The 22,856-nt window shown below is 42.0% G+C and overlaps 1 protein-coding gene across 5 annotated transcripts in view; it reads left to right on the top strand.

The window, feature by feature from the left end:
• SLC17A5 (solute carrier family 17 member 5) overlaps nt 1–10,619 on the top strand; it is a 59,362-nt gene extending 48,743 nt beyond the window's left edge. For 4 of the 5 annotated variants that reach the window (XM_030859314.2, XM_060283394.2, XM_030859315.3 and 1 more), the window contains exons 10-11: nt 5,782–5,872; nt 9,239–10,619. In XM_030859314.2, coding sequence (XP_030715174.1) covers nt 5,782–5,872; nt 9,239–9,376 — 229 coding nt within the window. In that variant the 3' untranslated portion in view covers nt 9,377–10,619. The remainder of the gene's footprint in view (nt 1–5,781; nt 5,873–9,238) is intronic. The other variant, XM_060283395.1, reaches the window with a different exon arrangement.
• The last annotated feature ends 12,237 nt before the right edge of the window (nt 10,620–22,856 follow it).

Below are 22,856 nucleotides of genomic sequence, written 5' to 3'. Positions count from 1 at the left end.
GTAATTTTATTAAAGTTCCATATAGTACAAATCAGTAAAACAGACTAGAAATAAAATAATACTTGGAATTCAAAATAATATAAGAATAACATAGTTATTCCATGTAAACCACAAAATAAGCCTTGTATGGCTGAAATAAGGGATCTAATTTTTATTTGACTTGAGAGATTACACTAGCTGTGACACGTGACCACATCAGTCTCACTGCAAATCATTTGGCTTTTATAACCTCGACTTTTCTCACACGTATTAAATCATATAGAAGAAAACCTTTATGAAACAAAGACCTTCCACCAATATCACATCTTTTTTTTTCACATCTTAATATAGTACTCATTATAAATGTTTCAAGTGCACAGTTTGTTTTAGAAAAATAAGCTAAAAACCAATGAACGATCACAGAAAACAGTAGAGCTTCTGAGCATCAAAGGCATATTTCAGGAATGCAGTGGGCACGTGGTTGCCTTTAAACTTAGAACAGAAAGTAATACAGTGAAAGAAAGTTTGGGAAGATACTAACAGGCTACAGTTCTAGGCCTCATTAGAGTTCAAATCTCAAGCTAAACGGCTGAAAATGAGTGGAAATTGGGCAAGCCCAGCAATTCCCATGTCTGGACGTGCCGCGTGGGCCCTTGTCCTGTTACTTTGACAGCTGCCGAGACTTCACACGTTTTCATCCCCTCCCTGTACTTTCTCTGCACCCACTCGTCTCTTACAGCCAAACTCCAGCACTACTTCCTCTAAGAAGCTTTTCCTGAGGCATCCCCCCGCTGGTCCCCTCAAATGTCCCCCGCCCACACAGAGGGTTGATTAAGGCCCTGCCTCTGTGCTTCTGTAAACCGTGGTATGCATTGCTAACATAGTTTGATTTTTCGGGCTACTAGGTTTTATTCCATTATTGGCCCATAATCTTTCTCATTAAGTAAACTGTGAGCTCCTTGAGAACAAGAACTATGTTTAATTCATTGTTGGACACCAGAGTCTTCCACAGTGGTTGACATAAGTGACATACTTAAGAATTGTTTGTTAAATGAATGAATGGATGGGTGGATGACAGCAATAACTGGTATTTACTATTAACATGGTTTGAACCATTGGCTCTCCTTTGTGCATTATAATTATAATTGGTTGGAAACTGTGATGAGAATTGGCTGTATCCAAGCGAGGCGGTGGGGTGAGGGATGTATTTCTTGCACATTTGAGGAGTATCTTCATAATCAACAATTTGGTTTGGTTCATACTTTTCCTCCCTTACTCTGAGAATAGTAGATAAATTGCGGGAAAATAAAACATTTTTAAAAATCTATTCAACAGGTATTAACTGAGCATCTACTGTCCAAAGTGGTATGTGTCCTAGGCAGACCCAGATTCTATCCTCAAGGAGACTATAGTTTATTTTTTTTATTTTTATTGGAACATAGTTGATTTACAATGTTGTGTTAGTTTCATGTGAATCAGTTATACATATACATATATCCACTCATTTTTCTTTTTTTTTTTTTTTTTTGCGGTACGCAGGCCTCTCACTGTTGTGGCCTCTCCCGTTGCGGAGCACAGGCTCTGGATGCGCAGGCTCAGCGGCCATGGCTCACGGGCCCAGCCGCTCCGCGGCATGTGGGATCTTCCCGGACCAGGGCATGAACCCGTGTCCCCTGCATTGGCAGGCGGACTCTCAACCACTGCGCCACCAGGGAAGCCCCACTCATTTTTTTTAATATTTATTTATTTATTTGGTTGCACTGGGTCTTAGTTGCAGCAGGCAGGCTCCTTAGTTGTGGCATGTGAACTCTTAGTCGTGACATGCATGTGGGCTCTAGTTCCCTGACTAGGGATCGAACCCGGGCCCCCCTGCGTTGGGAGCATGGAGTCTTAGCCACTGTGCCACTAGGGAACTCCCTATCCACTCTCTTTTAGATTCTTTTCCCATATAGTTCATTACAAAGTATTGAGTAGAGTTCCCTGTGCTATACAGTAGGTCCTTATTGGTTATCTATTTATATATAGTAGTGTGTATATGTCAGTCCCAATCTCCCAATTTATCCCTCCTCTCCCCTTACCCCCTGGTAACCATAAGTTTGTTTTCTACATCTGTGACTCTATTTCTGTTTTGTAAATAGTTCATTTGTACCATTTTTTTTTAGATTCCGCATATAAGCGATATATGATATCTGTCTTTTCTGTGTCTGACTTACTTCACTCAGTATGACAATCTCTGGGTCCATCCATGTTGCTGCAAATGGCATTATTTCATTCTGTTTTATGGCTGATTAACATTTCATTGTATATATGTGTACCACATCTCCTTTATCCATTCATCTGTTGATGGACATTTTATATATCTATAATGCTGCCTTATTGAAAACAGTCATCACTGAATTCAATCTGTAGGAAAGATCAGTTTTCTCTTGCTTAGTTTTTCACCACAAGCCCCAGCATTATAGATATAACATCCCAATATTAAGTAGGGATTTGGAATCAGGCAAATTGGGTAATATTTTATAGTCTCTCTTTCTTACCTATCGAATGAAGATAGGTAATAATCCCTACCTGTTGGGGTTCATTTTACTATTAAAGTGGAATAAATTATATAAAATACTTAGAACCCTGCCTGACATAAGGTTTTTCAGTAGGCAGTCAGTATTCCTCTTAGCGTATAAATATATGTCTACATGGTATTTTTCTAAGCCTTTTCTTCTGTGGACTAAAATAGATATTTTCTATGGATAATTTTGTTGCCCAGATTCAAGGGATTTGGATAGATTTTTAACCATTAATCCCACAGAATTCTAGGACTCCAATAGCACAGAATCCAGACTGAGTCCATACAACATGTTCCTTTTTTCCAGGCTCTCATCAATCTTTCATGGCCTTTCCTGGCCAAGTGTAATATAAATACTTGAATGAGCTTCTTGGTGCTGACATTTAGAATTTCACAGCATTCATCTGCACTTAATATCTGTCACTGAAAAGGCCTGGCAACATTGCAGTCGGTTCCTCCTACTGCCAAGGTGTTAATGGTTTTGAAAAAAAAAAAAAAAGGACAGGTTCTGCCAAGGTTGGTTAATTTAAGATCAGCTCCCTAAAGGGCATAAGCCAAAAAGATCTGTGCCACGTGGTTTTGTTATTGTACCCTGTGTGCACGAGTTTTCAACATAAAAATTTGTGATGTTTATAGATAACTGAATTCGGTTCAGCAGGATATTTTATTTAGGCACTGTGTCAATCAACTCAGGATGCCATACAAAACACCATGTGGCTGAGTGGCTTAAAAAACAGAAATTGATTTTCTCACAGTTCTGGAGGCTAGAAGTCCGTGGTCAGGGTGCCAGCAGGGTTAGGTTCTGGTGAAGGCTCTCTTCCTCGTTTGCAGACAGTCACCTTTTCACTGTGTCCTCACGCGTGGCCTTTCCTCCATATATGCTCACAGAGACAGAGAGCCCGATCTCTCTTTCTTCCTCTTCTTGGCAGGTTACCAATCCTATTAGGTTGAGACCCTACCTTTATGACCTCATTTAACCTTAATTAATTCCTAAAAGCCCTGTCTCCAGATACAGTCACATTGGAGGTATGGATTGGGGGAGGACACAATTCAGTCCATTGCGGGCACTTTTCCATGTCTAAAATGGGGAGAGGAATTTCAGATAAGTAGTCTGCAACCAAGGTACTGAGGATCCTAAACCCTAATAGAAATAGTATTATCCCACAATAAGACGATATGGTCTAATAAACATCAAGTTTCTTTCATTTGGACCACAATTTTATAATACTGATTATCTCATTAAACAATTAAAAGCTCTAATTGGACTTTGAATATACCTAGGTGATAAGTTAATAAATGCCATTTACTTGCTTAACTAATTTTTTTTTAATAAATTTATTTATTTTTGGCTGCCTTGGGTCCCTGTCGCTGCACGCGGGCTTTCTCTAGTTGTGGCAAGCGGGGGCTACTCTTCGTTGCGGCGCGCGGGCTTCTCATTGTGGTGGCTTCTCTTGTTGCGGAGCACAGGCTCTAGGCGCACGGGCTTCAGTAGTTGTGGCTCACGGGCTCAGTAGTTGTGGCTTGCGGGTTCTAGAGCGCAGGCTCAGTAGTTGTGGTACATGGGCTTAGTTGCTCTGCGGCATGTGGGATCTTCCCGGACCAGGGCCCGAACCCATGTCCCCTGCATTGGCAGGCGGATTCCCAACCACTGTGCCACCAGGGAAGTCCGTGCTTAACTAGTTTTTAACTCCACCACCACCGTTACGTTTTCTTGCTAAAAATATCAAACGTAAATCTAATGAACCCTTTAGGATCTCGAGTCTAGATACTACCAGTGTGCAGGAAATACAGGGGACAATAACTCCATGTTAAATGATGCCTCAGTCTACAAACTCCAGAATGTAGGTCCATCTACAGGACAAAATCCCAGGTTCTTCAATGGACACACACAACTATCGATACACACAACAACTTAAAATAATGTTCAGCGACCCTAGCATGTAATCCGAAATGTTGCATACTGTACGACCCTTTGGCGCCAAAGCGCAGAAGTGGTGCTAGTCTCCATGGGACAAGCTTCAGCAGTCATTGCAGTGCAGCCTCACAGGACCACGCGTGGGCCTGAACACCTGTGGGTCACACGCACTTCTGTGGTCAGCACATACTGAATGAGCATAGATGTTGCACTGGCTACTGGAAATAATAAAGGGGAATAAAACACGCGTTTTCAGGGAGACTATGGAGTCAGAATTAGCAAACTTGAATTAGAGAACGAGTACCTCTTAAAACACAAAGTACTAGCTTTGAGGACAGTAAAGATTCTGAAAAGACAGAGTTCAAAATGCATTTTTGTCATACACTACAATATATATAAACCCAACTTGTCTATTTCTGGGACAGTGTGCAAGGATTTAGCGACAAGAAGATACATAATAAGTTGTGAAATTGTGTGTTCAGTATGATCTCATTTCTATAATATATTAAAAATATATACAGAAAAAAAAAATTAGGATATTTACCAAAATATTAATGTTGATTATCTCTATATAAAAGGATTATAAGTAATTTTACTTTCTTTGTAATATTTTTTAAAAATTTTTAACAATGACATAAATTTTGTAATCGGGAAATAAATTCTCTTTGTTTTTTTTTGCGGTACGCGGGCCTCTCACCGCTGCGGCCTCTCTTGTTGCGGAGCACAGGCTCCGGACGTGCAGGCCCAGTGGCCATGGCTCACGGGCCCAGCCACTCCACGGCATGTGGGATCCTCCTGGACGGGGGCACGAACCCGTGTCCCCTGCACCGGCAGGCGGACTCTCAACCACTGCGCCACCAGGGAAGCCCTAAATTCTCTTTTTAACTTAAAAAATTTTAAGGCACATGAAGCTTCCTATCTAGATACAGCCTTGTATGAAAATCATATCTCTGCACTTTTCTATTTCACTGTAAAAGGGATCATTTTAATGGCTGTGTTTCTCTATATGATGTTAGAACTATTGAAATGTAAGTTTTTCACTCCCCAAATATTTAGTCCTATTTCAGTAAGACGTTTCATTTTAGACATAAAATTTCACAAGAATACAGCCTTGGAATGGTCTAGCTATCTATGGACAGAAGCTATTTAAATGTGTGATGCAGGGAATTCCCTGGCGGTCCAGTGGTTAGGATTCCACGCTTCCATTGCAGGGGGCACGGGTTCGATCCCTGGTTGGCAAATTAAGATCCCACAAGCTGCACAGTGCCCCCCGCCCCCCAAAAAATGTGTAACACAATTATAAACCCCTATGAAAATGTTTCTGCAGGTATGCTGGTATCCTCCTGGGCATCACAAATACCTTTGCCACTATACCTGGAATGATTGGGCCCATCATTGCTAGAAGTCTGACCCCTGAGGTAAGTAGATAATTTGCCTATAAACTGAAAAGCTCTAAACAGTTCATTTGAAGCTGCACACCTGTGTCAAAGTTGAGTATATTTTAATTAAGGATAAAATTCTGAATGTCTATTCTTATGCAATTATTTACAGCAACAAAAAGCTAAATACCGTAATAGGTAGGAAAGTATATTTTCAAAGAACACTTTCAATTTTAGACAGAACAACGGAACTAAGTTAAATGAAGATCTTGTAACTGAAACCACACAAGTACTTAAAAGTTGTGATATTATACCAGATAAATAACTTGTATCTTTGGTTTGAACAAATAAAAATTGGCAATGTAGAATTATTCCAGAAATGGAACCACGGAAGTGTCAGGAAATCAGGTGAGAATGAATAAGAACAGTTGAAAGAATCCAGAACGTTTAGAAGAGCAGAATACTTAGGAAGATGTATAGGTGTCTTCACAGATTTGAAAGAGGGTGACTTATTCTCGGTAGTTCCACAAAGCCAGATGGAGAGAAGGTACGAGGAGACAATAGGCAAGTTTTCTGTTTAGAGCTGTTACTGTGTGGCACGGGCTGCCCTTTGAGTTAGTGAGCCCTGAAACGGTCAAACATGTATTCAACTGGCATTTCCTGAGTGCTTATTACTGTGACAGATACTAAGGATTCAAAGGCAAAATTATAAGATTCTACACTTGAGAAATTCATTATTTAGATATTATATGTAAAAGGACTTCCCTGGTGGCGCAGTGGTTGAGAGTCCGCCTGCCGATGCAGGGGACACGGGTTCATGCCCCGGTCCAGGAAGATCCCACGTGCCGCGGAGCGGCTGGGCCCGTGAGCCATGGCTGCTGAGCCTGCGCGTCCGGAGCCTGTGCTCCGCAACGGGAGAGGCCACAACAGTGAGAGGCCCGAGTACCGGAAAAAAAAAAAAAATAGAGATTATATGTAATGAAAGTACAGTGTGACAAAGCTGCAGAAAAAATGTATGCTCTTGCTGTGGACACAGAGGAGGGAACAACCAGTTTGCGGGGAAGGAGCCTGGAGGAGTGAGCCAGGGTGTGGGAAGGGCTGGTATCCGGCCTGTGTCAGGGCACTGAGGCCCCAGAAACACAGCGGGCCCGGGGTTGTGTGGCCTGAAGCAGAGACACTGAGTTATATTGTGTAAGAAATCAAATTCAGCGACCTCAAAGGCCCTTTCCAACTCCAGTTTTCTACTGCTTAAGAAAATCTAAAGGACTAATGAAATGTGTTCTTCAAGAGGCTGACTTAACCTCTAAAAGAGACTTAATTTTCTCTGTTTTGTCTCTGTGATGAAATTAACACTATCTAATCCTTAGAATTTCAGTATATGCCTACAAATTGTCTTATTACCGAATACTCTGACTTCAGACATGGGGGTGTTCACTGCACGTGGTGCTCTACCATTTCTAATTCCTTACTCAAGTGAATCAGTGCCTCCTTGTTACCATTTTCTCCCACTTAACAGAAAGGAATGTTGGGACCGCTCAGTATGTCCCATCACAGATGTTTACCCTTATCTTCATGGAGCATTGTGGCAACACAGGAACCTAAGTCAGCACACTACCACGAGTAATTTCATTCATTATCACTAGTCCTGGCACTTCTGCTGGGAAGATCTGGACTCCTGAATTCAAGTCTTGAATGTTTGTAAAGTGGGAACTGAACTGGATTTCAGATCTATTGTTACAGCATTTGTTTCATGTTATTTAAAAAGGCCATTATTTTTAAAAAGGAGAAACACATTTACCTGTACAATTGTAATTGCTTACAATTAAAGTTTACCGCACTTTATAATTTATAATTTATTTATTATAAATAAATAATGAAATAGGGAGTCCCTGGCAGTCCAGTGGTTAGGATTTGTCGCTTTCACTGCCATGGCTCAGATTCAGCCCCTGGTCGGGGAACTGAGATCCCACAAGCTTCGCAGTGTGGCCAAATAATAATAATAATGATGATGAAGTAAAGGTCAAAGTGTGTCTGAGGTTCAATTCCGTTACAGACACAACAGCATTCTCTAAAAACTGGTGGAGTTTTTGTTAAAAAACAAACCAGGAGCTTTGTGTGATTTCTGGTACAGTTGATTGATTTTAAGTCACCCGTTGCTTCCAGGTAACACTGGGGTATTATTTTATCCAGCAGATCACACAGAGCAACTTTTTCTTAGAATCCTAAGAAGCTGTGGTAAACCCGTCTCTCGGGTATATGATTAGTAATTAGTAATTACTGACCGTAATTAGTAATTAGTAATTACTGACCGACTTCTGCTCTAGGATGGTAACACGTTGTTAGCAAGCATATCTAAATAGTCCCTAAAATTTAAGATGGTTTCTAAGATTTTTTTTTCCACCAGAATACATTCATCTCAGAAAAGTATATTTGACCACAGAGTACTCCTTTCTTTCTCCGTGTTTTTCCTTTTTTCCTACATAAATGACTTCATGCCAACTTGCTGGTGCCTTTCCTTTTTCTTCCTCATTGCCAGTTCAGCTGCTCGGTTTTTTCTTTTCTAACTGCTGCAAACTCTGGTTACATTGAAATTGTGAAAATCCAAAAAAAACGTTGTTAAAGATAGTCACACGACCCAGAGGTTTAGATAACTACTGGATATTTTTACACCACTGGATTACACACTGTGTCTTGTTGATCTCTTACCGACAGATCCCATCTATGTTCTGTGTTGTGTGCCATTCAAGAGCCCTGCAGGATCTTTCAGGCCAGGCTGAACCTGTGTCCATCTTAACTCATCCTTACTCGATCTGCCCCTGACACCCCATACCTGAGAACTTGGGAGATGATGTGCAGGCATAATACTAATACTTTCCTAGTAACACATGAGTTGAGGACATGCCAATGTTTTATTTTTAGTAAACGTTTTTATTGAAGTGTAACATGCATTTTTTAAATGCACAAATCCTAAGTACACAAGCTGGACAGATTTTCAGAAAGTTAGTACATCTGTGTGACCAGTGCCCACCCAATCAAGAAACAGCACGTTATCTCCCTCACAAAGCCTCCGGGTAGCCCTTCCTTTCTCTTTCACCCCCACCAAGAGGAACCACTCTCCTTTCTAACACCGTAGATTATGGGCTGTATATCAGTGGAATCGTTCAGTGTGCACTCTTTGTTTGTGAGGCGTATCGATGTCGTTGTGGGTCATTCGTTGTCGTTGCTGTAAGTAGTCCGTGGAACACACATGCCACCATCTCACTGTTGATGGACATTTGGGTTGTTTCCAGTTTTTATGAATAATGCTACTGCCATATAAAAACAATCTTGTGACACCACCTTTTTTTAAAGCGGACCACAAACAAAATCCTTTTTCATTTGCATTTTTTCTTTCCTTCTCTGCAGAACACTGTTGGAGAATGGCAGACTGTTTTCTGCCTTGCTGCTGCTGTCAACGTATTTGGCGCCATTACCTTCACACTGTTCTCCAAAGGCGAAGCACAAAACTGGGCTATTAGGGATCACGGTGGACCCAGAAACTGAAGGAACCAATAAATAATCCTGTCTCGATGTATTTTTGTTTATCATGTAACCTAGCAGTGCCTTTGATATTTTAATGTGTAAGCAATCTATATATAAGAAAAAATCGTACTGTATTAAATTTTTAAGGCCTGTAATCATGAAATGTCACTAGTTGCCAGATTCGTAAAATTAGCTGTTTTTAATGATTAATAACACATTTGCTAGAACTTACAATTCAGGGTCACATACCTGGCTGCAAGTCAGGCAATCTGAAAGAGGGGAGTTCTGTTTATTTTCAAGACCATACTTAAAGGGACGAGCAGAAACGGACCCCTCTATACCTTTGCTTAAGCTGGATAGTAATTCTCAGGTCCTGGTAAACACCTTTTTTTGTACACTTTCCTCAGAAACTTATCTGTCATCAACATTCCCTGACACTTAGCTCTCAAACTTCAGCATCTCCACGGAGCTGCCAGCCACTGTATCATTCAGCCTGGCAACTTCACTGAGGGGAGCGTGCCCAGGCCGCTGCCAGGCGTTCCCCCTCTGGCTGCAGGGACAGTGCCCAGCACTTACCAGAGGCAGCATCCAAGACCAGGGTCAGCGCCAAGGCTTTGGATGGTGTCATTCCCCTGGGGCTGTTAACGAGTGGCTGAAGCCCTGAGCCGGCAGGGACAGCGCAGTCCACAGCCATGGCTTCCATGCCCCTCACCCTTCCCTTCCCAGCACGCTGGAAGACTGACTGCCATGTAACCTGCAAAAGAAAGTATGATGCCCAATTAGCCACAAGTAGCATCATCCCACCTTCGTGTGGGATCAGAGTATAAATTTTCAAGTCCTGTGTTCTATGAGCTCCACCAGGATAATTAAATTTAAAAAAAGCACTCTCACATGTTTTCCCTCTGTCTTACGTGTCAGTGTCTGGTCGCAGCTCAAGGTTAGGGTGACTCTTACTTCCGCAGCACCTGCAACCAGTGGGGTGACCGTCTTTACTGCTGGTCTCTGAAAGCTCATTCTGCCAGTTTCTCCTGGGCCGTCGTCCAGTGGGTTTTGAGCGTGCTTCGAGGGCATTTATGTGGTTTGGAACTTGACTTACGTTTTGTTGTGTATGTTCAACACTACCTGGAACATCTTAACTAAAGCTATTTAATGTAATATGACGTGTACACATTTCTGTAAATTTATTTTTAAATCTGTAAATAACTTTAAGTTGCTATGGTGATTTTTCTTTTATAAATTATCAAAATAAACCTTTTTGGATTGATTCTTTTTGGATCTGACAGCCCTGTGACACCTTCTAGTAGCCACAGTGGCTATTTTATATCTTCTCTTTCGTCCTCCTCAACCACTGATCTACCTCTACCCACATCTCTGCCACCATTCAGCCAGGATACATAGGTCCTCTAAGTGATGCAGCATCAGAAACCTCTACTGCCATCAGCCTGCCCTTCCTGACTCTGAAATGGGTCAACTCCTCCTGCTAAAGCATATGCCTGCATCCCTGATTATGTCCTCTCACCTCCTCCAGACCTTGCTTCAGTAACTCCTCTTGCACAGTCTCCACCTCTCTTCTTGTTCTTTCCCTTCTGTCTCAAAGACATACAAGCCTTCTAGCCTTTAAAAAAACAAAAATACCTAACCCTCCTGGGGGCATGAAAACACACACATCCCCTGGTGGCCCAGGGGTTAGGACTCGGGGCTTTCACTTCCATGGCCCGGGTTCAGTCCCCGGCTGGGGAACTAAGATCCCACAAGCCGCACAGCGCGGCACGCACACACAAAACATACGTATGTAATATTTCTAGAATGATCCTCAAGAAACTGGAAACAGTGGTTCCTTCTAGAGAGAAAAAATAGGCAACCAGGGCTGGGACGGGGAATTCATTTTCACCTTGCCAAATGTGACAGTATAACCTATTCAAATAAAAACATCATTTAAAAAAACGAGACACCTGCTGCTCAAGCTACTACTGTGTGATCACCCCCAGGCTTTGCACTGCACGACGGACATGCCCAGCGAGCTGTCTTCACTGCACCTGAGAGGTTTAAATCCAGCCTCACGCTCTCACCCTCACGCCTCACCCCCAATGAAACCAGCTGTTCCTGCCACTCTCCTTACTCCTGTCACTGAGGCTCGGGCTTGGAGTCATTTTTTATCCTTCCTCTTCCTGCATCTCCCACCTCACCCTCGACCCTGTGTATAATTAACCATCTGTCTTTTCCATTCCAGTTCGTTAAAGTCTCCGGATTTAAAAAAAAAAAAAAATCCCTCTGGCCATCTCCTAAATAAGATCTTTGCGGCTCTTGTTTCCACCTGGAATGGAAAAGTTAAGTGGTCTCACTGCCTCTTCTGGTCTCACTGCCTCTTCTGTCCAGCTTCCCACCTGTGCTGGGTCATTGGTCCAAGTACAATGCATCCCCTCTCCCGGATCAGGATGCTCCCCCGAGGTGAACCCGCTCCCCGCACCTCCCTTTGCCCACCCGGGAATCAATCCCTTAGCCCAGCAGCCTGCCCTGCTCACTCCTAGGCTCGGTCCGCTCCATCCTCATCTCCCACACCTGTTTCAGCTACATCCGGGGACTTCCCGCACTCTCCATTTTCCCCTCCCCCTCCATAGCTTTACGAACGTCCTTCCCTGAGCCTGGAAGTTTGCGCTTCATCCCCATCTGCTTCAGGACCCTCGATTTCTTCTACCCTCTGTGATCTAGATGTGGTCTCTTTCTTTGATCCACTGAAACACCATATTATTTATTAATTTTGAGTTTTTTGCTTTGTTTTAAACTTGAGGACTCAGGCTCAGTGATGGAGAAAGGATCATTCATTCATTCAACAAACATGAATATCTACTCTTTGCTCGGCTGTAAGGATACACAGATATGTGTTTGACACAGTCCTCTTCCTCCTGGAAGTCTCCCTGGAACTGTCAGCCTCCCGGATCTCCCGGGTCCTCCCCAGCATTCTCTGTACAATACACAGGAACACATGTCTGTGTTTGTCTCCCTGTTAGAGTCACCACAAGCATCTTTTTTTTTAAAGAATCAATTTTATTTATTTATTTTTGGCTGTGTTGGGTCTTCGTTGCTGCACATGGGCTTTCTCTAGTTGCAGCGAGCGGGGGCTGCTCTTCATTGCAGTGCGCAGGCTCCTCATTGCGGTGGCTTCTCTTGTTGCGGAGCACGGGCTCTAGGTGCGCGGGCTTCAGTAGCTGTGGCTCACGGGCTCAGTAGTTGTGGCTCACTGGCTTAGTTGCTCCGTGGCGTGTGGGATCTTCCCGGACCAGGGATCGAACCCGTGTCCCCTGCATCGGCAGCTGGATTCTTAACCACTGCGCCACCAGGGAAGTCCCACACCACAAGCATCCTGAGGGTGATGTCCATTTGATTAATCTCAGCATGATCTTCCTCATAACAATATGTGTTGTCTTAACATTTTAGTTGCTTAACAAATATTTAGTAAATAACCCTTTGTTAAATGAATGGAATTTTTAAAATCTCATATATTGTTTTTTTCAATAGGTTGTTTTCTTCTCAAAAAAGTCGTTTAAATGTGCAACACCTTTTAACGTATTAATGATATGCTCACCTCACAGTAAGTTATGAGTGGCGGTTATTGGTAAATGGTTCTGAAAGTGTTTGAGAATAGCTCAGTCCAATATAGGCAAAGTACTTCCCCTCTCAGTTATGCAACAAATATCTACCGCACATTCATCAGGGGCCAGGCTTGGTTCTTGTACCTGGGATACAGCGTGAAAAAAAAAAAAAACCCCTTTTCCCATGGAGCTCACACTCTGATTTATTGAACACCTTCCTTCACAGGGTCCAGCCTTTGAAACCTGCCTTGTAGAATGTCATTATCCACCTAACAATCAAATCCAGGGGGAATGAGCATGCCAACTGACCCTGGGAACCAGAGTTATGAAAGAAACAGAGGCAAATGCTGGAGTCTGCAGTTTGGATTAACTATTTTAATGTCCTTCTTACTTCAGCCTTTGTTTCATGTTCAAGGAATCAGAAATAGAGATGTTTGAATTTAGACCCTATTGCAAAGTAAATAATTTCCTTGGGGGTAGTTTATCACTGCTCAAAATAAAATTCACCCAGTAGAAAAATATTGATAGAGTATTTAGATTTGAAGGCAGGAAGAACATTGCAGGAAATGGCCTGGTTCCTCTTCCTCTCAGGAAAAGCATGTCACTGCCTCAGATGACTAGATATGGGGTGAATGTCTAATTTCAGTTTTAAAGAATAAATTATCTTTCTCATAGAAATGCAAACTGAGGTGGCTCACATAGCCTTTTCAGATGCCTCTGCCTCTTAGAGCGACCATAAGCAGAAAAGCCAGTTATAAAAGTTTGTGCTTTAAGAGAGCCATATAGAAACTACTCTCGGGACTTCCCTGGTGGCGCAGTGGTCAAGAATCCGCCTGCCTTTGCAGGGGACACGGGTTCGAGCCCTGGTCCGGGAAGATCCCACATGCCACGGAGCAACTAAGCCCGTGCGCCACAGCTACTGAGCCTGCACTCTAGAGCCCACGAGCCACAACTACTGAACCTGCATGCTGCAACTACTGAGCCCACGTGCCACAACTACTGAAGCCCATGTGCCTAGAGCCCGTGCTCTGCAGCAAGAGAAGCCACCGCAATAAGAAGCCCACGCACTGCGATGAAGAGTAGTCCCTGGGCTTCCCTGGTGGCACAGTGGTTGAGAGTCCGCCTGCCGATGCAGGGGACACGGGTTCGTGCCCCGGTCCGGGAAGATCCCACACGCCGCAGAGCGGCTGGGCCCGTGAGCCATGGCTGCTGAGCCTGTGCGTCCGGAGCCTGTGCTCCGCAACGGGAGAGGTCACAACAGTGAGAGGCCCGCGTACAGCGGAAAAAAAAAAAAAAAAAGTAGTCCCCGCTTGCTACAACTAGCGAAAGCCTGCGTGCAGCAACGAAGACCCAATGCAGCCCAAAAAATAAATAAAATAAAAAATAAATTAATTAAAAAAAAATTATTTTAAGAAGAAACTACTTTCTAGGGGCTCTGCTATGGATGGCTTTGAGTACAGGAAATACTGAACCCAAATGAAATGTGACCAATTTTCTGCCATGCGGCTTGATGAGGAAGAACACCAGTAATTTTCCGAGTGCCTGCTTGCTTTCACTTTATCTTGATGTTGGGAAGGAGGAAACTTTGACGGCCCGGCACTGCCAGTCCTGTGCTTCTAAGTGAGAAGCCCTGATTGTACAACTGAGCTGGAAAAGTATTTAAGCAACCTGTTTCCCTCACACAGCCTTCCTGCTATGATAGGCTGCACCTGGGACACAGCGATCCCCCTTCCAGCCTAGCCGTATTAAGTTTTCTTCCTGGCGTGCTCTCCTCAGCAGAAACCACTGAAATATGCTAGCCCTTCCGACAGACGCCGCCTCTCGGGGATCAAGAGTGCATGCTGGCCTCATCTTGCATTACAGCCACAAATAGCCCCTCGTTTTGAGCATTTCACAACTTCACACTCACTCCACAGCCTGAAACTTGAGCTTCCCACAGAAGTTTGGTTGGGATTGAAAGTGATCGGGCTAGGATATATAGTCTGTTTCTTTTAACGCTCAAGAACTGTTTTACATGAAGTATTGGGATGCTGTCAGAGGAAATTCCAATGGGTATATTGTATAAATTACCTACACAATATGTATGATAATGCAGCTTTTTTTTTTCGCACCAAGAAGCTACTTCAGGTGTCTGCTGTGCTTTGATTTGTTCTGTCATCAGTGGCAGGAAGTTTATCCTGGGGCATTCACAGGGGTCCCTTTTGTATCATCATCAGCTACAGAGAAGCATATGGTAGGTGACAGCATGTCTATACCACTGTCACATAGATTACCTCACTACATACTCATAAATACCCCTGAATGTGCAGGCAACAAGACCTAGTTAAAGCTGGGATGAGAGATACACGCTCTGTTAAAGGAGTGGTCTTCGGCCCTTCCAGGGACCCCGCCAGCAATCTTGGTTCCCAGTGCCAACTTCAACCAAATAAACCCACTGACTCAAACTATGACATTGGTTGGGAATTTGTTGTATCACTAGCTTAGCTCCATGTATGATATTAGGGAATATTTATTCTATGTTTATTCGATAGTACTGTGAATCTTTTTAACGTTTTCTGTAAACCTAAGCATGCCAGTACGATTCAGTTGCTTCTATGGAAAAAACTTTAACTCATTATTTCTATTACTGTACCGGTTTGAAATTTTCAACAATTTAGGACACTATGGGGTGGGGCAAAAGACCAACCCTCCCGCTCTGTGCTGTTCCTGAAAAATAAACTCCCTCTAGGAGAGCTGTAGACATTCCATTCTTGGTGCATGGACTTTGTTAGTTCAAATCATGGGATGGGAAGCAAGGATTTGGGGGGCAAGGATCTCAGTTCCCACTGGGAAGTGAAAGTTCAGAATGTAGGAGAAAAACAAGTCCAGAAGCCTCCGCCTGTGTTTTCCGTACTTCCCCTTCCACATCTTCCTCACTGCTGGCCTCTGACAGGGTCCCCTCACAGATGGCAGGCTCTAACCATCACGCGTCTTTGCTGATAGCAGGAACGATAGTGCAGAGTCACTGTCGGTGTGCCTGGCTCTTCTGTCCTTTCCAGGAGGCTTCCTCAGCCACCAGTCCCTCTTTCGGCCCTTTCTTTTTAACTTACAAGTAAAATGGAGCCCAATAGGCTGATTTCCTTCACCAGGTTTAGACTGGCAGAGGTGCAGGCAGGCATGGGGTGCACAGTGCTGTTAAGTCTTCTGAGTCCCCATCCTTCCGCTATGACCCTGAGGATGCTGGAAAGAACAGGGAGAGGGTGGAAGGGATGGAATGGAACCAGGACTATCTGAGGCTGTCAACGGAACAAAAGCTAAAGCAGACGAGGAAATAGCAAAGACATGTTCAGAATTGGATGTAGTGGTACCTAGAGTTATTATGTGCTAAATAACAACATTTATAGGAATTCCCTGGCCATCCATTGGTTAGGACTCGGCGTCTTCACTGCGGTGGCCAGGGTTCGATCCCTGGTCAGGGAACTAAGATCCTGCAAGCCATGTGGCACAGCCAAAAAAAAAAAAAATTAAAATTAAAAACAATATTTATAAATTTCTCAGAGTAGAGAGTTAGTGCCAGGTAGTGTACAAGGGCTCTACATTTAATGTTTATTTAATTCTCTCCACACCCCTACCCCACGTTTTACAGATGAGGAAACTGAGAAAGTCACACAACTAAGAGGCAGAGGCAAGATTCAAACCAGGTCTCTCTGATGTTAGAGCAGAATCTCCTTAGTCCTAACTATACTGTCTCCATTAAAAATCATGTTTGAAAATAATAATAATAATAATAAAAATCATGTTTGGTTCGCACCTATTTATGATAAAAACCCTCCAGAAAGTGGGCATAGAAGAAACATACCTCAACATAACAAAAGCCATATATGACAAACCCACAGCTAACATCATACTCAATGGTGAAAAGCTGAAAGCATTTCCTCTAAGATCAGGAACAAGACAAGGATGTCCACTCTCACCACTATTATTCAACATAGTTTTGGAAGTCCTAGCCATGGCAATCAGAGAAGAAAAAGAAATAAAAGGGATCCAAATTGGAAAAGAAGAAGTAAAACTGTCACTGTTTGCAGATGACATGATTCTATATGTAGAAAATCCTAAAGACTGCAGCAGAAAACTACTAGAGCTCATCAATGAATTCAGTAAAGTTGCAGGATACAAAATTAATGCACAGAAATCTCTTGCATTCCTATACACTAACAAGGAAAGACTAGAAAGAGAAATTAAGGAAACAATCTCATTTACTATCTCATCAAAAAGAATACCTAGGAATAAACCTATCTAAGGTGGCAAAAGACCTGTACTCAGAAAATTATAAGATGCTGATGAAAGAAATTGAAGATGACAAAAAAAGATGGAAAGATATACCATGCTCTTGGATTGGAAGAATCAATATTGTCAAAATGCCTGTACTACTCAAGGCAATCTACAGAGTCATTGCAATCCCTATTAATTTACCAATGGCATTTTTCAAGAACCATAACAAAAAAATCTTAAAATCTGTATAGAGACCAAAAAAGACCTCAAAGAGCAAAGCAATCTTGAGAAAGAAAAACAGAGCTGGAGGAATCAGGCTCCCTGACTTCAGACTATACTACAAAGCTATAGTCATTAAAACAGTATGGTACTGGCACAAAGACAGATTTATAGATGAATGGAATAGGCTAGGAAGTCCAGAAATAAATCCACACACCTCAGCTAATCTATGACAAAGGAGGCAAGAATATACAATAGAGAAAAGACAGTCTCTTCAATAAGTGGTGCTGGGAAAACTGAACAACTACAGGTAAAAGAATGAAATTAGAACATTCTCTAACACCATACAAAAAAATAAACTCAAAATGAATTAAAGGCCTAAATGTAAGACTGGAGACTATAAAACTCTTAGAGGAAAACATAGGTAGAACACTCTCTGACATAAATTACAGCAATGTCTTTTTGGATCCACCTCCTAGAGTAATGAAAATAAAAATAAACAAATGGGACCTAATTAAACTTCAAAGATTTTGCACAGCAAAGGAAACCATAAACAAAATGAAAAGACAACCCTCATAATAGGAGAAAATATTTGCAAACGAAGCAACTGACAAGGGATTAATCTCCAAAATATACAAACAGCTCATGCAGCTCAATATCAAAAAAAACAAACAACCCAATCAAAAAATGGGCAGAAAATCTAAATAGACATTCCTCCAAAGAAGACATACAGATGGCCAAGAAGCACATGAAAACATCCTCAACATCACTAATTATTAGAGAAATGCAAATCAAAACCACAATGAGGTATCACCTCACACCAGTCAGAATGGCCATCATTGAAAAGTCTACAAACAATAAATGCTGGAGAGGGTGTGGAGAAAAGGGAACCCGTCTACACTGTTGGTGGGAATGTAAGTTGGTACAGCCACTATGGAGAATAGTACAGAGGTTCCTTTAAAAAACTAAAAATAGAGCCACCATATGATCCAGCAATCCCACTCCTGGGCATATATGTGGGGAAAACCATAATTCGAAAATATATATACACCTCAGTGTTCATTGCAGCACTATTTACAGTAGGCAAGACACAGAAGCAACTTAAATGTCCATCAACAGAGGAATGGTTAAAGAAGATGTGGTACTATATATACAATGTAACTTTACTCAGCCATAAAAAGAAGGAACTAATGCAATTTGCAGCAACATGCAGGAATCTAGAGAGCAGCATACTAAGTGAAGTAAGTCAGACAGAGAAAGACAAATCTCATATGTTATTGCTTATATTTGGAACATAAAATAAATGATACAAATGAACTTATTTACAAAATAGAAAGAGACTCAGACTTTGAAAACAAACTTATGGTTACCAAAGGGGAAAGGTGGAGGGGGAGGGATAAATTAGGAGTTTGGGATTAACACATACACACTACTATATGTAAAATAGATAATAAACAAGGACCTCCTGGGGACTTCCCTGGTGGCACAGTGGTTAAGAATCCGCCTGCCAATGCAGGGGGCACGGGTTCAAGCCCTGGTCCGGGACGATCCCACATGCCGCAGAGCAACTAAGCCCGTGAGCCACAACTTCTGAGCCCCCATGCCACAACTACGGAAGCCTGTGCACCTAGAGCCGCAACAAGAGAAGCCACCGCGGTGAGAAGCCCGTGCACCGCAACGAAGAGTAGCCCCTGCTCGCTGCAACTAGAGAAAGCCCACGTGCAGCAACAAAGACCCGACGCAGCCAATAATTAATTAATTAATTTTTAAAAACCAAGAACCTACTGTATAGCACAGGAAACTCTACTCGATATTCTATAATAACCTATATTGGAAAAGAATCTGAAAACGAATGTATATATGTTTAACTGAATCACTTTGCTGTACACCTGAAACTAACACAACTTTGTAAATCAACTATACTCCAATATAAAATTAAAATTAAATTAAATTAAAAACCAAAAAAAATACAAACCATGTTTGGTTCCTCTCTGGGCTTGGACCTAGTTTGAGGCAATGTGGCTAAATGCACCCGGAAGGTCAGAACCATCGTCAATACAGGAAGATGTCAACATAGTGCCTCCCACAGGAAGATCATGAAGAAAATCAGCCCACACGCCAAGGACACCTACTCCTTCTGTGGCAAAACCCAGATGAAGAGACAAGCTGCAGTTCATGCATCAAAACGGTGGCCGGTGGTGCCTGGGCCACACCACCACTACCCTCACAGTGAAGTCGCCATCAGAGACTGAAGGAATTGAGAGACCAGTAGAAGTACCACTATTGGAAACATTGCTAGCCTATAATAATTGGGTTAATTTATGTAACAACTACAACAGCAGCAAATCATGTTTGAACACTGTTGATGGGAATACAAATCACTGCCACATTTTTGGAGAGTAATTTGTCAGTAAGTCAACATTAAATACAGTCCTTGAACCAGCAATTCTGCCTATGGTAATCCAGCCTAAAAATACTTGAACAAGCACCAGGCATTAGAGTATTGTCAATTTTCTGTGAGTAAGGAAATTGTTAAAGAAGTTATGGTGCATTCACAGAGGAGAATACTATGCAGCCATTAAACAGTAAGAAGATCTGAAATAGACACATAGGAGAATGTCCATACAATTTGTTGGAGGATGAAAGAGTTACCTAACAATATACATTGTTTTATCGTATTTTTAACAAACAAATTATGGATGTATTGATACATACATGGAAAAAGGTTCTGTTAACAGTAGCAATGTAGGGACTTCCCTGGTGGTCCAGTGGTTAAGAATCCACCTTCCGAAGCAGGGAACATGGGTTCAATCCCTGGTCGGGGAACTAAGATCCCACATGCCGCAGGGCAACTAAGCCCAGGTGCTGCAACTAGAGAGCCCATGCTCTCTGGAGCCCGCGTGCCGCAACTAAGACTCGATGCAGCCATAAATAAATAAATAAGTACTTTTAAAAAATAGTAGTAATGTAAAATTAGAAAGTGAATAGCAAAAAACATTGGAAAATATCTTTAGCACCTCGGAGTAGGGGGAAAATTAAATGGATTTCACTACATTAAATTAAGTACTTCCATTCAGCAAAACATACCAAACAAAGTTAACAGATGTCAGACTAGAGGAGACTGCAACATCTTGTCAGTAGAAGAGGTTCAGTATCTAGATTTTTCAGAGCTCCTACAGATCAACAAGAAAAAGTGAGAAAACCCAACAGAAAAAACGAGCAATGAATAAACAGTTCACTTAACAGAACACCAGATGTCAAACAAGCATATGAAGAAGTGATTAAATTCCCTAGTAATTATAGAAACAAAAAGAAACGCAAACTAAAACTCAAACGAGATATTACTTTCAACCCATCAAATTAATAAAAATTAGAAAGTTTGATGCTACCAAGTGTTGACAAAGGATGTGGGGAGATGAAAATTATTGTCCACAGGGGGAAGAAGGGAATATAAACTGGCATATCCATTCCAGAAAGCAAATGATTGTATTTAAATTAAATAAGAATATGTCCTTTGCCCCGGTATACCGCCCCATACCTGGGTATTTGTCACAGAATGATAGATCCGAAGATCCCACCTTCAAGTCCTTAAGGGAGCATATACACCACACTGTTCACTGTGACAGAGCTGGAGGCGAGCCAGGTGTCCCTCATTAGGGAAATAGATAAGCTAAATATGGTGAATTTTATTATGGAATAGTATCACCCAAGAACATGCAGAGGCCTCAGAATGTGCTGTGTAAAAAGAATTAATAGCACAATAACCACTTCCGAAAATTAAAAACCCATACAAAAACATGATATTTTCCAGGGATACTTGCATAATTTAGAACATGTAACGAACACATTAGAGTGAGTGGCAACAAAGGGAAGAATGAAAACAGAGTTGGGGGGAAGAGGAAAATTAAAAATAAAACAAAACAGTGGGCTTTCACTGAAACTGAAGTTTCTATGAACAGAAGAGTATGAGATAAAAATAATTTTTAAGCAGGTACTTGGAAGGTGTTGAAGTTGGGCAGGGGGAGAAATACTTCACTTTCTTCTGTTCGCTCTTCTGCATTATTTAATTTTTTTTTAGAATGAATGTGCATTACTTTGATAATTGAAAACAGAAATATTACAGAAGAGTAGTTATTAGGAATATTAGGGAAATGTTCATAATATATTACTGGGTATAGTGAGATTATATCTGCTTTTGTTTTAATAACAGCTTTTTTGAGATATAATTCACGTACCATAAAATTCATCTTTTTTAAAGTGTACAATCCAGTAGTTTTTAGTACATTCACAGAGTTGTGCAACGATCACATATGTAATTCCAGAACATTTCATCACCCCAGAAAGAAACCTCATTTCCCCCAGCCCCTGCCAGCCGCTAATCTAGTTCCTGTCTCTCTATATATGCCTATTCTGTACGTTTCATAAAAATGGAATCACATAACATGCTGTCTGTGTGTCTGGCTTCTTTTTAGTGTAATGTTTTGAAAGTTCACCCACGTTGCCGCATGTATCGGCATTTCATTCTTTTTAGTCCCAAATAATATTCCATTAAATGGATAGACCACTTTTTGTTGATCCACTCATCAGCTGATGGACATATCTGAATTGTTTCCACTTTTTGGCAGTTAGGAATAATGCTGCTGTGAACATTCATGCACAGGTGTCTTTTGTGTGGGCATATGTTTTCAATTCTCTTGAATACAGCGATTCCATTTTTGTTTGAATAAAATATGCATTAAAAAGAAAAAACAGGGCTTCCCTGGTGGCGCAGTGGTTGAGAGTCCGCCTGCCAATGCAGGGGCCACGGGTTTGTGCCCCGGTCCGGGAAGATCCCACATGCCGCGTAGCGGCTGGGCCCGTGAGCCATGGCCACTGAGCCTGCGCGTCCGGAGCCTGTGCTCCGCAACGGGAGAGGCCACAACAGTGAGAGGCCTGCGTACCGCAAAACAACAACAACAAAAAAAAAAAAAAACACACACACACACACACCAAAATGTTAATTTCTGGACAGTGGAATAATAGGTAATTCATTTTTTTTCTCCTTTGAGCTTTTTTATTTAATTTCAATTTTCGAAAATAAAAATTGATTTTTTTAATCAGGAAAAAACACATCGTTTAAAAAAAAATCCCAGAAACTCAGGGTCAGCCCCAGAACTGGTCCCCTTATATTTCCAAAACCAAACCCAGAGTCTCTGGCCCTGGAGCTCTTACTGGAAAGAGCCGCCCCCCGGCGTCATCACCTTCAAAAATTATACCTCACCCTGGGCGTAAAGTGGCTTCTGTGGCCTACAAAGGTGGCCCCTGTCGATATCCCTGTCAGCCCACAGGCCATGCCAAACGACCCGTATTTACTTGCCCCCAAAAAAACCCCACAAGATACCGTGGAGGATGCCATTCAGTTCTGCTATCTTCTTCGTTCCTATATCCCAGTATAATGTCCA

The sequence above is a fragment of the Globicephala melas genome, chromosome 14 (assembly GCF_963455315.2).
Source record: "Globicephala melas chromosome 14, mGloMel1.2, whole genome shotgun sequence".
In the NCBI taxonomy this organism is placed as follows: domain Eukaryota; kingdom Metazoa; phylum Chordata; class Mammalia; order Artiodactyla; family Delphinidae; genus Globicephala; species Globicephala melas.
This window is presented reverse-complemented; position numbering and strand designations above follow the sequence as displayed.